Source organism: Bos grunniens, chromosome 4 (assembly GCF_055505025.1).
Source record: "Bos grunniens cultivar Pamir isolate PY7600 chromosome 4, Bosgru_T2T1.0, whole genome shotgun sequence".
NCBI lineage: Eukaryota > Metazoa > Chordata > Mammalia > Artiodactyla > Bovidae > Bos > Bos grunniens.
In genome coordinates, this window is record NC_141168.1 from 56607477 (window position 1) to 56623632 (window position 16156).

General features: G+C 35.6%; 1 protein-coding gene across 16 annotated transcripts in view; it reads left to right on the forward strand.

The window, feature by feature from the left end:
* Positions 1-16156, forward strand: part of BBS9 (Bardet-Biedl syndrome 9) — a 481107-nt gene that overhangs the window by 141175 nt on the left and 323776 nt on the right. For all 16 annotated transcript variants that reach the window (XM_086396500.1, XM_086396501.1, XM_086396502.1 and 13 more), the window contains one exon: positions 99-228. In XM_086396500.1, coding sequence (XP_086252626.1) covers positions 99-228 — 130 coding nt within the window. The remainder of the gene's footprint in view (positions 1-98; positions 229-16156) is intronic.

Sequence of the window (16156 nt, forward strand, 5' to 3'; positions counted from 1 at the left end):
ATTATAATTAATTTCTATCATAAATCCTCTAAAAGGAATGTAAAAACTGTTGAAAATGATTTTTTTCTTACTGTTCTTTTTCTATCTTCTATCCATAGTTTCTGAAGGAACAATAAATACTTTAATTGGAAACCATAATAATATGTTGCATATTTATCAAGATGTGACACTGAAATGGGCCACTCAACTTCCCCATGTTCCTGTGGCAGTAAGAGTGGGCTGTTTACAGTAAGTGGTTTAATTTAAAGAGTATCTTAATCAAGGAATTCACTAGAAGTTTTATGAAACAATGGCAAATGATTTTACTAAAAAATGGCAAGTGATGTTGAATATCAACATGAAGATAATTTAAAATATAAATTTTATTAGAAAGAAAGTGAAAGTGAATTCAGTCAGTCATGTCTGACTCTTTGAGACCCCTTGGACTGTAGCCTACCATGCTTCTCCATCCATGGGATTTTCCAGGTAAGAGTACTGGAGTGTGTTGCCATTTCCTTCTCCAGAGGATCTTCCCAACCCAGGGATCGAACCCAGGTCTCCCGCATTGTAGGCAGACGCTTTACCGTCTGAGCCACCAGGGAAGTCTTTATTAGAAAAGGAGAATATAAAAAAGCTTTAATTAGCACCTTTAATCATCTCTAGCAAGATATTTTTTATAAATTTAAGATTTCAAGAAAATAGTTTACCTGATAGATAATTTTCTTTAGAATAGAAGAGGATTTCTTTAAGCATTTAATGAATCCCATTTAGAGATCACTTATTGTTAGACTGTGAGGATGTTACACTTCAAGGCTTGTTTCAGAACTTACTGTGTCAAATGGTGCAGAATTGCTAATGATTATGTGTTTAAGACAGTATCGACTTTTTTTCATTTTTTTAAATTGGAGTATAATTGCTTTACAGCGTTGTGTTAGTTTCTGTTGTACAACGAAGTGAACCAGCTATACGTCTACATATATATCCCCTCCCTCCAGAACCTCCCTCCCCTCACCCCCACCCCATCCCATCCCTCTAGGTCATAACAGAGTGCTAAGTTAAGTTCATTTTTTAGTAAAGATCCTTGAAAAGAAAAAGTCATTGAGACATAAAGGGATGAACTTTAGTAATGGGATGGAAATCTGGGTACAGTCCTGCTGCATGTAGGGGGCAGGGTTAGATGTTAGGGCAGCAGTTTTCCTGATGGTGCCAGGAGGAAGCCAGACAGCTTGTTTTAAATGGGGGCCTTAGGCTTCCCTGGTGGCCTAGATGGTAAAGCGTCTGCCTATAATGTGGGAGACCTGGGTTTGATCCCTGGTTTGGGAAGATCCTCTGGAGAAGGAAATGGCAACCCACTACAGTATTCTTGCCTGGGAAATCTCATGGACAGAGGAAACTGGTGGGCTACAGTCCATGGGGTCGCAAAGAGTTGGACACGACTGAACGACTTCACTTTTACTTTCACTTTTTTGCATTTAAAATAAAAGACAAAATTCGTGTCTTAACATGAACTCTACAAAATCTATCAAAAATAGCAATAGTTTGTCAGTATATGAGGCAAGATCTTGACAAACTCTTTAGCATCTCAGATTATGTTTAGAATTAAAAATCTCGATAAATGTATAAAAACCAACTCTCTATAAAGCTTCATGGATTCCCAGATCTAATCAGTTCTGCTTATTTAGGTAATTTTATTGAATGTTTAAAAACCATATGGAGAATTTGTCAGTGATGCTCATAGTATTTGATCAGTGACCAATCCCCCCAATTTAAGAGGCTGAATGTAGAATATTACTGTGGAGGCTCTATGAAAGGCCTTTATATTTATATTAATGGTTAATCTGAAGCTTACAAATTGGAAAAATGAAAACAATGTTTTGAAAACATTGAATATTTTAAAAAGAAATTGCTTCTCATATTTTATGAGAAAATACTGTGCACTTAACCCGAATTACAGTTCTTTTGTGTCTGAAGAAAAATTTTAAATCTTGAGGTTAGATTTTTCAAAGTCTACCAGATGGTCTTTTAAGTTCAACCAAACACTCAGATTCACCAGACATTTTATATCAGTTTTACTTACAAGGATTTAGAGCAGGAAAAGTATCTTGCCAGCAGGGCAGTATCAAGTATTTCTCTCCTGGGAGATAATTCTTGCAGCAGTTCATGTATCCACTCAAGAGCTGTTCTGTTTGGCCCCCAAGTGATGGCTCAGGTGCAAGAACACAGATTCACACTGGTGGGTGTGTGACCCTTCCTGGCTTAGAGTCTCAACGCCCCTAGGAGCCAGTATCTTTAAATACTACAAACTCCTTGTGGTTTTTGTGTGTATGTGGGCCATGGGAGAGTAATGGGTAGAAAGACCTTATAGAGATAACATCTTTAGCTGAAATACTTACATTACACTTGTAACTTGTGTTTACAAGGGATGTGCCTATTTTAAGAGTTACCATACTCACACAGAAACTCAGAGATATGGTTTCTCCATGGATATTTATGGTTAATTTATAGTTTCTGTTCCTGTTGCAACTTACAAGTCAAGGGTCATATAATAACTGAAAATATCTTGAGGGAGGAATCAAATTTTTATATAGTGTGTGCTGCAAGATGCTTATATTCAAAATTTGTCTGTAGGACCTAAATTTAGGTGTTTGTAAGTGAAACTTCCTGTTTCTCATAGCTTTTTAAAGATCATAATTATAAATAATTAAGTGCAACTATTACCATTCATGATTTCCAGTTAATAGTAATAATTTCTAATTACTCATTGGAAGATTTTTCTTGCTTTTATGGACTTTAATGTAAAAGTATAGGGTTAGACTGTCTGAAAGAATTTCATTGTAATTTTTAGTAGAGTTAAAAAAAATTGTTACTGACTTAACTATAGCATATCTGTATTTAGAAGTTATTATTTGAAGCTAGAACACTTAAATAACTTTGTTTCTGCTTTTTATTACCTTGAGGGTTAAACTTTTTTAGGAGAAGCTTCCTTGGCTGAATGTGTTTATTTGTAAAGGAAATTGCTGCTATTTTAATATGTTTCTTTTCAATGAATAAGAAATATTGGATTTGGATCAAGTTGGTGCAATTATATGTAATAACAGCATTTTCTTCAGAAACTACGATTCTTTATTTCCTCCCACTCCCTCCTACTTGGCAGTCTTAGTCCTCTCTACCTTGTTTATTATAAACCAACTTTAAATCTGTCTGGGTTTCCTACTTTTCAGGATAAATGGCACTCTTGATTAGAATTTTTTAGTCTAATTCTTTTAATTTTTGTGTGTTATACTCTAGGAATGTGAAATAAATATAGTGTACAGAATCAGAAGAGCCCGAATGTGATAACTAAAATTATCTTCTTTAAATTCTTAGCTGTTACTATTTTCCTCTCATTGCATGAAGTAGCTGTGGAAGCCTGGCCAAGTATCTTACCTCTGCTATGGTCAGTTTCCCAAATGGCAAATAAAGATCATTGTTTATCGGTAATGTTATTCTCTCCAGAGATATGAAATGTATCTAAAAGTGGAAGTCTATTTGAATGGACATTCAAAGTGATGGGAGTCTTTCCAGACTTTAGCTGGCAGCCACAGCCATTGTGCTTTAAAATCTTGTTACAACTCATTTTGTAGTATAAACAATTTGGTCTAGTACTGTGTTTTTCTTCTTAGACTGTATTTCATTATAGTAACTTTTTATAACTATCAGTATTTAACGTTTTATTCTTTAGCCTTCATTGATATAGATTTATTAACCAGGATGTTTTTCCCATTTCTTTTCTGGATTTTCACATTTCTTCTTTGATTCCTAACAAGTCACATAAATAAGCCTTTTCTTCCTACCCTGATCTCCTTCTTTGAATTTCTGGAATATTCATAGTATGTTAGTGACTCCTCTTTCCTTTTCCTTACTCCTTAATTTGATCATACACTGTTTTAATGTAGGGACGTGTTCTGCTTTTGCATATCACATTGAATAATCAGTCAGAAAGCTGAACATACGGTATATGCTTGGTAGATACATAAAAGTCATTGTGGTTTGTGTATGTCAGGGTAAGGGCTGGCTAGAAAGACCTTATAAGGGTTTTTCGTTTAAAACCCCTTTTAAATATGAAAAAAATTGAGACTCATAGATAGTATATTGTTTTCTTTGAAGACATTTATTAGAGATTTTAAATTTCAAAGAGACTTTTTCTTTCAATTTTTAGTCCAACATTTGCAGTTAATTTGTCTTTTTTTCCCCCCTTTGTGGTTTGTAGAAAGAATGTTGGCTTATATATACACTTTTTGCTATGTTATATTTTTAACGATTTCCTTTGTGGCTTAATATTCCACATAATATTTGTAAATATGCATGGAAGTAGGATGGAGCATATATTGTGACTTTCAGAGCCTGTGCAATCTTATTGATATTTTCCTCTATTAATCTGTTTTAGCTCAGGAGTGGAATGTTTGCCTTACATTACTATATTTTTCTGTCAATTTTTGTTGACTATCTAAATATTTTTGACTTACATATTGTAGTTTTATGTATTCAGCTTATGTTTGTGATATTTATTTTATTTTTTGGTTAGTTTAAAACATTTTGCCCATATAAAGTGATCTTTTTTGGTGTATGTGCTTTCACTAAAAGAAAATTTGTTTTGTTTTGTTTGCTTTGAGTTCACTTTGTTATTAATTACTGGCATGCTATTGTCTATGGTTTTTTAACCTGTAACTTTATTTCAGGTGTAATTCTTATAAACAGAATTTGATTGGATTTTTCAAGCCATTCTGAAGGCTGTTGTCTTTTAATCCATTTAAAATTCCTACATTTTTTCATGTGTTTGTTAGCCATCTGTATGTCTTCTTTGGAGAAATGTCTATTTAGTTCTTTGGCCCATTTTTTGATTGAGTCGTTTATTTTTCTGGAGTTGAGCTGTAGGAGTTGCTTGTATATTTTTGAGATTAGTTGTTTGTCCGTTGCTTCATTTGCTATTATTTTCTCCCATTCTGAAGGCTGTCTTTTCACCTTGCTAATAGTTTCCTTTGATGTGCAGAAGCTTTTAAGGTTAATTAGGTCCCATTTGTTTATTTTTGTGTATGGTGGGTCATAGAGGTGGGTCATAGAGGATCCTGCTGTGGTGTATGTCAGAGAGTGTTTTGCCTATGTTCTCCTCTAGGAGTTTTATAGTTTCTGGTCTTACATTGAGATCTTTAATCCATTTTGAGTTTATTTTTGTGTATGGTGTTAGAAAGTGTTCTAGTTTCATTCTTTTACAAGTGGTTGACCAGATTTCCCAGCACCACTTGTTAAAGAGATTGTCTTTAATCCATTGTATATTCTTGCCTCCTTTGTCAAAGATAAGGAGTCCATATGTGCGTGGATTTATCTCTGGGCTTTCTATTTTATTCCATTGATCTATATTTCTGTCTTTGTGCCAGTACCATACTGTCTTGATAACTGTGGCTTTGTAGTAGAGCCTGAAGTCAGGTAGGTTGATTCCTCCAGTTCCATTCTTCTTTCTCAAGATCGCTTTGGCTATTCGAGGTTTTTTGTATTTCCATACAAATTGTGAAATTATTTGTTCTAGTTCTGTGAAGAATACTGTTGGTAGCTTGATAGGGATTGCGTTGAATCTATAAATTGCTTTGGGTCAACATCACTCATTATCAGAGAAATGCAAATCAAAACCACTATGAGGTACCATTTCACACCAGTCAGAATGGCTGCGATCCAAAAGTCTACAAATAATAAATGCTGGAGAGGGTGTGGAGAAAAGGGAACCCTCTTGCACTGTTGGTGGGAATGCAAACTAGTACAGCCACTATGGAGAACAGTGTGGAGATTCCTTAAAAAACTGGAAATAGAACTGCCTTATGATCTAGCATTCCCACTGCTGGGCATACACACTGAGGAAACCAGAAGGGAAAGAAACACGTGTACCCCAATGTTCATCGCAGCACTGTTTATAATAGCCAGGATATGGAAGCAACCTAGATGTCCATCAGCAGATGAATAGATAAGAAAGCTGTGGTACATATACACAATGGAGTATTACTCAGCCATTAAAAAGAATACATTTGAATCAGTTCTAATGAGGTGGATGAAACTGGAGCCTATTATACAGAGTGAAGTAAGCCAGAAGGAAAAACATAAATACAGTATACTAACGCATATATATGGAATTTAGAAAGATGGTAACAATAACCCGGTGTACGAGACAGCAAAAGAGACACTGATGTATAGAACAGTCTTATGGACTCCGTGGGAGAGGGAGAGGGTGGGAAGATTTGGGAGAATGACATTGAAACATGTAAAATATCATGTAAGAAACGAGTTGCCAGTCCAGGTTCGATGCACGATCCTGGATGCTTGGGGCTAGTGCACTGGGACGACCCAGAGGGATGGTATGGGGAGGGAGGAGGGAGGAGGGTTCAGGATGGGGAACACATGTATACCTGTGGCGGATTCATTTTGATATTTGGCAAAACTAATACAATTATGTAAAGTTTAAAAAAAAAAAAAAATTCCTACATTTGATGTATTTTGTCATTTTTCATCTGTGATATTCTCTGTTTTCTTTGGTTTCCATTTCTTGTATGTGAGTTGTGGTTTCTTTGCACTTGGATTCTTCCATATATTAGATATTACATACATATACATATCTCTTTATTTTTATCAGCTATAAATTATTATTGTTAAATTATTCTAACAGTTTTTTCAAGAATGTTTTGAAGTTGTTTTCACTTTTTATTTAGACAATATAATGACTTTAATATATTTTTTCTATGTTAAAGATTGTGAATCTTTTTATTTCATGAATTATAGTTTTTTTGACTTATTAATTTTGCTTCATCTCTCAACAGGATGATTTAATGTTCCCCAAAATGGTAGAAGGTGTTATATTGTATGGTAAAAAATTTTCATCACATTTCCCCTCATACTTTATTGATGTTACTCTTTTAATTTTTTAAAAATAACTTTTGTGAAAAAAAAAAAAAACCTGTGATTTTTGTAAAAAGTATAAAACTGTGTACACTATTTAAGACTCAAACATTATCTGGAATTCCCTGGCATTCCAGTGGTTAGGACTTAGCACTTTCACTGTTGTGGGCCTGGATTTGATCTGGGAACTGAGATCCTGCAAGGCATGCAATGTGACCCGATCCCCCCCCCAAAAAAAAACCCCAAACAAGCAAACAAACAACAGAAAGAGAGAGATAAAACTTAAGCATTATTGAAAGGTACAAGTAAGAAAACCAAAAATAAAACTAACAGCTGTTCCACCAAAGTTGTTCCAAACTTACCATTGGGAACTAACATTTGTTAGCACCTATTAAACATCATGGAGAAGGCATGGCACCCCACTCCAGTACTCTTGCCTGGAAAATCAAATGGATGGAGGAGCCTGGTGGGCTGCAGTCCATGGGGTCACTGAGGGTCAGACAGGACTGAGTGACTTCACTTTCAGTTTTCACTTTCATGCACTGGAAAAGGAAATGGCAACCCACTCCAGTGTTCTTGCCTGGAGAATCCCAGGGATGTGGGAGCCTGGTGGGCTGCCGTCTATGGGGTCGCACAGAGTCGGACACGACTGAAGCGACTTAGCAGCAGCATATGTATTACTAGATCACTTTGCTATATACCTGGAAATTATGTCAACTATACTTCAATAAAAATTAAATAAGATATTTGTCCTCAACATTTGTTGATTATGATTGTAGTGAATTCCTTGCTCAATTTCCCCTCACCCCCTTTTTAAAATGGGGTCATTTCTTGTTATTGTCATACTTTCTACTGTTTTTGGTAAGTTTTGAGGAGTTTTGCTATCTGTCTTTGGCTGGCAATGGCACCCCACTCCAGTACTTTTGCCTGGAAAATCCCATGGACGGAGGAGCCTGGTAGGCTGCAGTCCATGGGGTTGCTCAGAGTCGGATATGACTGAGCAACTTCACTTTCACTTTTCACATTCATGCATTGGAGAAGGAAATGGCAACCCACTCCAGTGTTCTTGCCTGGAGAATCCCAGGGACAGCAGAGCCTGGTGGGCTGCTGTCTTTGGGGTCACACAGAGTCAGACACGACTGAAGTGACTTAGCATTAACAGTAGCAGCATTTTTTAAAAAATCAGTTGATGTTTATAGTTTCTGGGGGGAGATTATGAAAACTTGATTTTTGTTCTATTGTAAGTAGCTAATTCTTTGTGTCTGCTTGCTTGAAGAATGTTTTTCATTTTTTTTTCAGCAAGGGCCACATTTGTCACTATATACTTGTGTTATACCATTTTCTTTGATTTAGTTGCGAATGTGGTGGATTTAATCAGTTTAGACTATTTCTTTGATTGCTGAAGAAAGCTTCCTTCTATTGTGCGTTCCGATTATTCATTCAGTTTTATTTGATATAGTCCATACTTCAGGGAAATGAATGTCTTTTGTTTGACTATTTATTTTCTGTTCCTTATATCAGCTATGTTCTTCCTCATAATTTTTATTTTGTCATTTTTCTTCCTGTTTTCTGGGAGATTGTCTGAATTTTGTGCTGTGTATCAATGCTTCCACAGCACTGGTTTTACTCTTTTTAATGTCTACTATTGAAGATTTTTTAAGTCTGCTGAAGTGCTGTCTTCTTCCCTTCTGACATGCCTCCCACCTCCTGCATCAGTAATGTTATGAACCAGTGTAGTGCCTGGCAGGCTACAACTCCCATGATGGACTTGTACTGGGAGGGCTTCCCAGGTGGCTCAATACAAAGAATCCCCCTGTCAGTGCAGGAGATGCAATCCCCTGGAAAAATGGCAACCCATTCCAATATTCTTGCCTGGGAAATACCATGGACAGGGCAGCCTGGTGGGCTACAGTCTTTGGGGTCTCAAAGAGTTAGACATGACAGAGTAACAAGTATGCACACACTTGTACCAGGTATGTCTTACTTTGAAACATGTTAGTGTTTATTTTGGGGTTCTCTTGCTGAGCATATAATATGCTACTATCAATTTCTATCCCTTACTTGTTTTATAGAAATTGTTACCTCTGTCTAGATGTAGTGTAGAGAGGCCAAGGGCAGTGGCAGAAGTGGGAAAGGTTCTGATGGGATAAAATACCTTGCTTCCATAATGGGTCAAGTTTGAGTAGTAAAAGATGTCAGCCAAGTTTTATGGAACCTGAGTTTCTGAACTAGATTAAGGTAGCTATTGAGCTAAAGGAAGAAGGATAAAACATCCTCCTACCTTTGTTCAGCTGATCTCTATGAAATGAAGCTGGGGTGTGGCATAAGCTAAAGCTGTACTTTTGGCTTTATCTACTTGATAATTAGTTTAAATTTCTTTTAGGTTCTAAATTTACAATTTTCAGGATTGTTTTCTATACTTTCTTCTCCCTTTCTTCATTTTCCCAATGATTTTGTGTCTGTGTGTTTCTTTCAGTTCTTGTATGGCTCTTTAGTTAGCTATTGGAGCAGTTGCTTGAGGACTGTTGCGATATTGAATTGAACATTTCAGAGGAGCCTTAGAGTCATATTATTAAATTGCAGGAAAAAATCTAGTTGGAAATTAGATTTGAATAGTACTGAATTTAGGTGTTTTTTTTTTTTTTTTTTGAGAAATTGGCTTTTTTTCAGTTCTGACTACCATTTGCTTTTTAAAAATAATTTCTGTTCAATCTAGAGATTGAGCAGTATAGTGAGATTTTTGGGAAAAAATTTTAAAATAAAATGGGATGACCCAGAGGGAGGGTATGGGGAGGGAGGAGGGAGGAGGGTTCAGGATGGGGAACACAGGTATACCTGTGGCGGATTCATTTTGATATTTGGCAAAACTAATACAATATTGTAAAGTTTAAAAATAAAATAAAATTAAAAAAAAATAAAATGGGAACCTTTTAAGAAAGATATAGTCCTTGAAAGGTGGCTGAGCTCTTAATTTTACACAGAATATATCACTGTCTTTAGTAATTAGTTATCTCACTGTCCTTTCTGACTGGTTCATATTTGGTTTTATTTCCTGCAGTGTTCATTATAGCTAAATTCTAGATCAACTAAAGGGAATTTGAATACCCTTTTAAAGTTTAACATAGTGGGTTTTGTCATTAATTTGATTGTTTTCCTAACCTTCCATTTTCCTCACTATAAGTCAGAATGTATATTCTTTTGGTGACTGAAAAAATTTTTTATTTGATTAAAACTGGTGTTTTTGTTACTGTAATTAAATTAAGCTTGACTTAGCTCATTTTACTGTGATGAAGCTTACTGATTTTCAGTGTTTTCATTATTATTTTATCCTGGAAAGTCTAGTTCCTTCCTCTGTTTTTTTATTTGCTTGTTTAATTTTTGTTTTGTTTTGTCTTTTCACTTTATTTGAGAAGTAAAAAATATCTTTTCTGTGTTAATAGTGATAAATCAGTGTTAAAGAAACTTGTTGTGACTTGAGTGGCATAAGCTTATCATTTGGTTGCTATCCAGAAATATTAATATTATATAGCATATTATGTTATAAATAGAGCAAGAGAACCCCTATCTGAAAAGAGAAGTTTCAATATGGGACCTGATGGACCTGCCAGCTGTCTTCCCAGGTAGCTCAGTGGTAAAGAATTCATCATACAATGCAGGAGACGCAGGTTTCATCCCTGGGTGGGGAAGATCCCCTGGAGAAGGAAATGGCAACCCACTTCAGTATTCTTGCCTGGGAAGTCCTGTGAACAGAGGAGCCTGGTGGGCTACAGCCCATGGAGTCGCAAAGAGTAGACATGACTTAGTGACTGAGCATGCATGGACCTGCTGTGCTGTGAGTTGCTCAGTCGTGTCCTACTCTTTGCGACTCCGTGGGCTGTAACCCATGAGCCCACCAGGCTCCTCTGTTCATGAGATTTCCCAGGCAAGAATACTGGAGTGGGTTGCCATTTCCTTCTCTAGGGGATCTTCCTTACCCAGGGATGGAACCTGCGTTTCCTGCATTGTAGGGCGAATTCTTTATCACTGAGCTACCTGGGAAGCCCAAGTGTAACACAATTGAGTATAACTTAATATAAGGAGATATGGGGGAAAGAAGAGAAGGGAGATTAGAATTTATCATATTTGGTATTTTTTTTCTACTGCTTATGGTTGATACCTCAGTAACCACGATGTGGACAAATTATGTCAATTCTATTGAAGCATTTTGGGGGTAAAGTGAATTGCATTACTTTCGATGGTCATCATTACTTGTATGCATATACAGTATTTCCATTGTGTATGGTCAAGGTCTTTAATGAGGTGATTTCTAGGTTTTATATTGATTGGATTTTATGTCAATTGAATAAGAATTGTGCTTGTGAAGTCCTTATAGTCATGTAGCTAAACCATGGTTGACCTATGACCTGTCATTTTTTATGTTGCTTTATAACTGTAGTGTTGCTCCTTCGATAAGTATTTTATTCACATTGAAACGACTTGCAGTAATCATATAAGTAAATTCAAAAGTCATATATTTATTGTTATTTATCAGTTGGGGCTATAATCCTAAGAAAAACTTTTCTTATGAAAGTTAGAAATCTTTCATTTGTGGTCTCATGTTTTCATTATCATTTGGTTTTTGTATGTAGTAATGTAAAACACAGCATCTTCCTTTCTCATGAAAAGTTTAATAGGAATTACAGTTGCAGATTATTTGACTTTGGTACATTCCATAGTGTCTGTCTAATTTGCCTTCCAGAGGCTTTAGAAACGCTGTACAGCCAAGGTAAGGAGTTGCACTCAGAATGCCAGTTAGGTTTATTCTTTTCTGTTTTATAAATTAAATGTTTTAATGGTAGAATTCCTCTTATTATTATGTATTTCCACTGAAAAGTTTTTTGGACTTACTGTCATAGAGGCTGTGAACTTGTCTTAAAAGGAAGCGCTCAAAGAAAATGATCTATGTGGAAGAGCTTTGTGTTTAGTTTCTGATTTCTATCCTATACTGATATGAGAGTTAGTTTCATAGTGGATGAGGGGGCTGGCAGAGGGGTCAGTTGTGCAGTAGAGTGGTAGCAGCAGGAAAGTGTTATGCTTTTCACTCGTTAGGGTAAGTTTTATCTTTCATTAAACGCATAGCTTCGTGACCCTTTGGTCTTGGAGATCATTTGTATCAGTTGGTGACTTTGCTTTCATCTTTCTGGAAAATACATAATTTTATGTTTTCTCTCCTCACTTCACATACTCTTGTTTCAAAGATAAAATGAGGTTTTAAATTTGTTTCTAAATTAGTAAAAATTATTTGTATTTCCTAGAGGAATATAGTCCCAGAGGAAAATAAGTTACTTCCTGGGGAATATTAAAGGGAAAGAAAGTGATTTTGGGGGGTATATTAGATTATATGCTGCTGCTAAGAACTTTGGAACTTTTAGGACCTCGTTCTTTTAACTTGTTAACCAGTACATGGTCTGTATTTCTGAACTAGCATTGGAGTGCATATCTAGGATATTGCCAAGATGAAAAACAGTATTTGTAAATATATAAATCTTAACTGTATAAGCTAAAACCGGATGCCTTAAGATTAGAATCACTTGTTATCTGAAAGGAGAATACATCAATGCATATTTATTGCCTGTTGTGTGCTGGCATCATAGCATCATTAGGATCTTAAATTCTAAAGAGAACTACATTAGTAACTCATTTGAAACTTATAAAATGCTTAATCGTTTACAAGTCTTCACTAACTCCCTACATCTTTAAAATACAGATTGGGAAGAGTGATGTTGCATTATTTCATCTCAAGATACTAGAAATTACAAAAAAAAAATGGGGCTGAAAAAATAATATAGTCAAGTAATCATGTTATCATTTAAGTCCTGTATATAATTTTAAGTTGGAACTGGTAAGTGAGTGAAATCTCACCTGCAAAAATAGGACTTTAACTCTCAATTATCTGGCTTTCATGACCCATGGAATCTGTCGCTGAATAGATAGAGTGTTACCACATATTCTACAATTGGTGATCTGTATTCACTGGTTTTCCTGCCTGTAGATAAAGTCTACTACCTTTTGTTCACTGAAATGCAGTTTACTATTTAAAATAGGTGTAAAATAGAAACAGTTACTACCTGCTTTATTGATATACTGCAAAAGAAAGATTCAGGTGTTGATGTAATTTATTTTGAGTGTGTAAGATTTAAAACCATAAAGAAAACTGTACTAATTAAATGTTAAAGTGTTTTGCTTTAATTAAGTAAAAGATGACAGGTGCCATTATTGAATACTAATTCATTAATGGAGCACCTATGTTCTAATTAGAACTTATGTTTAAATCTTGATAAGCCTTGGCTATGTGGAAACTTTGCTTAGTGCAGAAAGAAAGATTTATTGTACAGTTTCCCCCCTGTAGTTTATCAAAAAGTCATCTTAAATTTTCAAATGTTTTTATTTTTTATTTTATTTTTTTAATTTTTTTTAAACTTTACATAATTGTATTAGTTTTGCCAAATATCAAAATGAATCTGCCACAGGTATACATGTGTTCCCCATCCTGAACCCTCCTCCCTCCTCCCTCCCCATACCATCCCTCTGGGTCATCCCAGTGCACTAGCCCCAAGCATCCAGGATCGTGCATCGAACCTGGACTGGCAACTCATTTCTTACATGATATTTTACATGTTTCAATGTCATTCTCCCAAATCTCCCCACCCTCTCCCTCTCCCACAGAGTCCATGAGACTGTTCTATACATCAGTGTCTCTTTTGCTGTCTCGTACACTGGGTTTTTAGAGTGAGAATATTTTAATATTTGTAGAAAGTATATATGATGTATTATAAGATGTTTTAGAGCATACGTTGATTGTCCAATTGTTAATGTGTTCTTTTACCGTAACACTGTTCCAATAGTCCATATGACAATAATAGCTGATATTTATTTCACTTTGGAGGAGGAAATGGCAAACCACTCCAGTATTCTTGCCTGGAGAATTCCATGGACCAAGAAGCCTGGTGGGTTACAGTCCATGGGGTCACAAAGAGTCAGACACGACGGAGTGAGTAACTTGCACTTGCATTTCACTCACCGTGCACCAGGTGGTGTTCTAAATGTCTTATACATAGTAATTTATTTAATTCTTCTAAGAATTGTCATTGTTACTAATATTATTACTATTTCTATTTTATAAGTGATAAAACTGAAGCACGAAAGATCAATCTATGCCGAGTTCATAATCAAACATATAAACCACTAATTATAGCATGTTTGGGTTAATGCAGCTAAGTCACTTCAGTCGTGTCTGACTCTGTGTGACCCCATAGATGGCAGCCCACCAGGCTCCTCTGTTGCTGGGATTCTCCAGGCAAGGATACTGGAGTGGGTTGCCATTTCCTTCTCCAATATGGGTTAATGTTCTAACATTAATAGAAAAGCAGAAAGTGCTAGGGTCCTTTAGAGTATGTAGTCTACCATGCTACTAGAAGTCCCAACTCTTTTTGTTTCTACTAAAATCTCTCATGCCTTTCTTTTCTCCAAAACAATTGTTTCCCTTTCAGATTACTGCTATCCAATATTCAATGTACTGAAAGTATATTGTTTGAAATTAAAATGGTAAACATTTGAAAAACCAGAAGGTAGAAGCCTAAAACAAAAGTGATTACTTTTGAACTGTGGGACTGAGGGGTGGAAGAATCGGGATATGTTTTTTAAACAGCTTTTAGAAAGCCTCAGGTATTCTAAAAATCAACTTCAGTTCTTTGGAAAAATAATGTTGCTCCCAAGGCTCTTTCATTTAAACCAGAATAGTTTGGATATAAACATAATATTTTTGAATGAATAAAAAATGAAAGGTAAATTATTAAGTGTTTTAATTAAGAAGAACAGTATTGTAGAAAATTGGTCTTTTTTTCTTTTTATTTAAAAGTTATGGTTTGTAAATTAGAAATTACTAGCTTTCAATGGTCAAGATACCATGAAAAAAATTCTACCTTCTATTTCTCATTTATATTTATTTCCAACAGCAAATTTCTCTCCTCTTTGTATCCCATCTTGTTACTTTCATATTTCAAATAAGTGGATACCGTTCATATTAATTGAATATTTAAAAATTTATATTGAAAAGAAAGTTATTCTGATTTGGACCATACAATAGTTCACCTTTAGCAATGAATTTTCTGTTAACTTTTAACTTTTAGGAGTATAAAGAATCTACATTTCCTTCCTTTTTAAAAAACTTTGTTAATGATAGAAAAAAACATATATAACATCTGTCAAGATCTGTAGTTAAAAAAAAATTATCTACTTTGCAAAGTGTCAGCAATGCCCATATTGTGTGAATGCAGCATGGAACTGATGTGTGAGTGATCAAGCAGTAGGAACAGTTTCTGTGGTAACAGTATTCAAAGTTTAGCAGAAATATATGAAAAACTAAAACATAATCACTTTGGGAGTAATGGATGGATGGAGATAAAAAAGTTATCTTGCTGCTTTTTCAATGTTTTCAGGCTTCCAGATGGTAGGAAGAGCTTTGTTCTTCCATCCAGCCCATCCGTTGTTCTTTAGTATAACTGACATCACTGCAGCTGCCGCAACCATTAAAGCATCACCGTATAAAAATGGCAAAAATTAGAACTTATTGTGTAGTTTTGTGGAAAGAAGATTACAATAATCAAAGTTACAGTTTGTTGAAAGATATGCTGTTTTATTTTTTTAGTTTTTGGTGTGTGTGGCATAGCTGTATGCTATTAATAGAAGTAATGCCCAGAAATGACGTACTCTAAGATTAGAGCGTGTGTGTGTGTGTGCACGTGTGCTCAGGCATTCTGTTGTGTCTGCCTCTTTGTGACCCTGTGGACTGTAGCCCGCTGGGCTCCTCTGTTTGACAGTTTTCCAGGCAAGAATCCTGGAGTGGGGTGCCAGAATAGATTTCCCTTATTTGAGATGCGTGTGTCTGTGCATGCTCAGTCGTGTCCAGCTGTTTGTGACCTTATGGATTGTAGCCCTCCAGTCTTCTCTGTCCATGGGTTTCCCAGGCAAGAATACTGAAATGGGTTTGCCATTTCCTGCTCCAGGGGATCTTCCTGACCCAGGGATTGAACCTGCGTCTCCTGTGTCTCCTTGCATTGGAAGGCGGATTCTTTACCATTTCATGACTTAGAATTAAGTATAGGGATTTCATTATATATCATTGAAATAAGTTACTTTGTGAGTAAGGGATATAGTGTACATGATTCACTAAACCTATGTATTTATTTCTTTTTCCCCCAGACTATTATGTCTTTGCCAG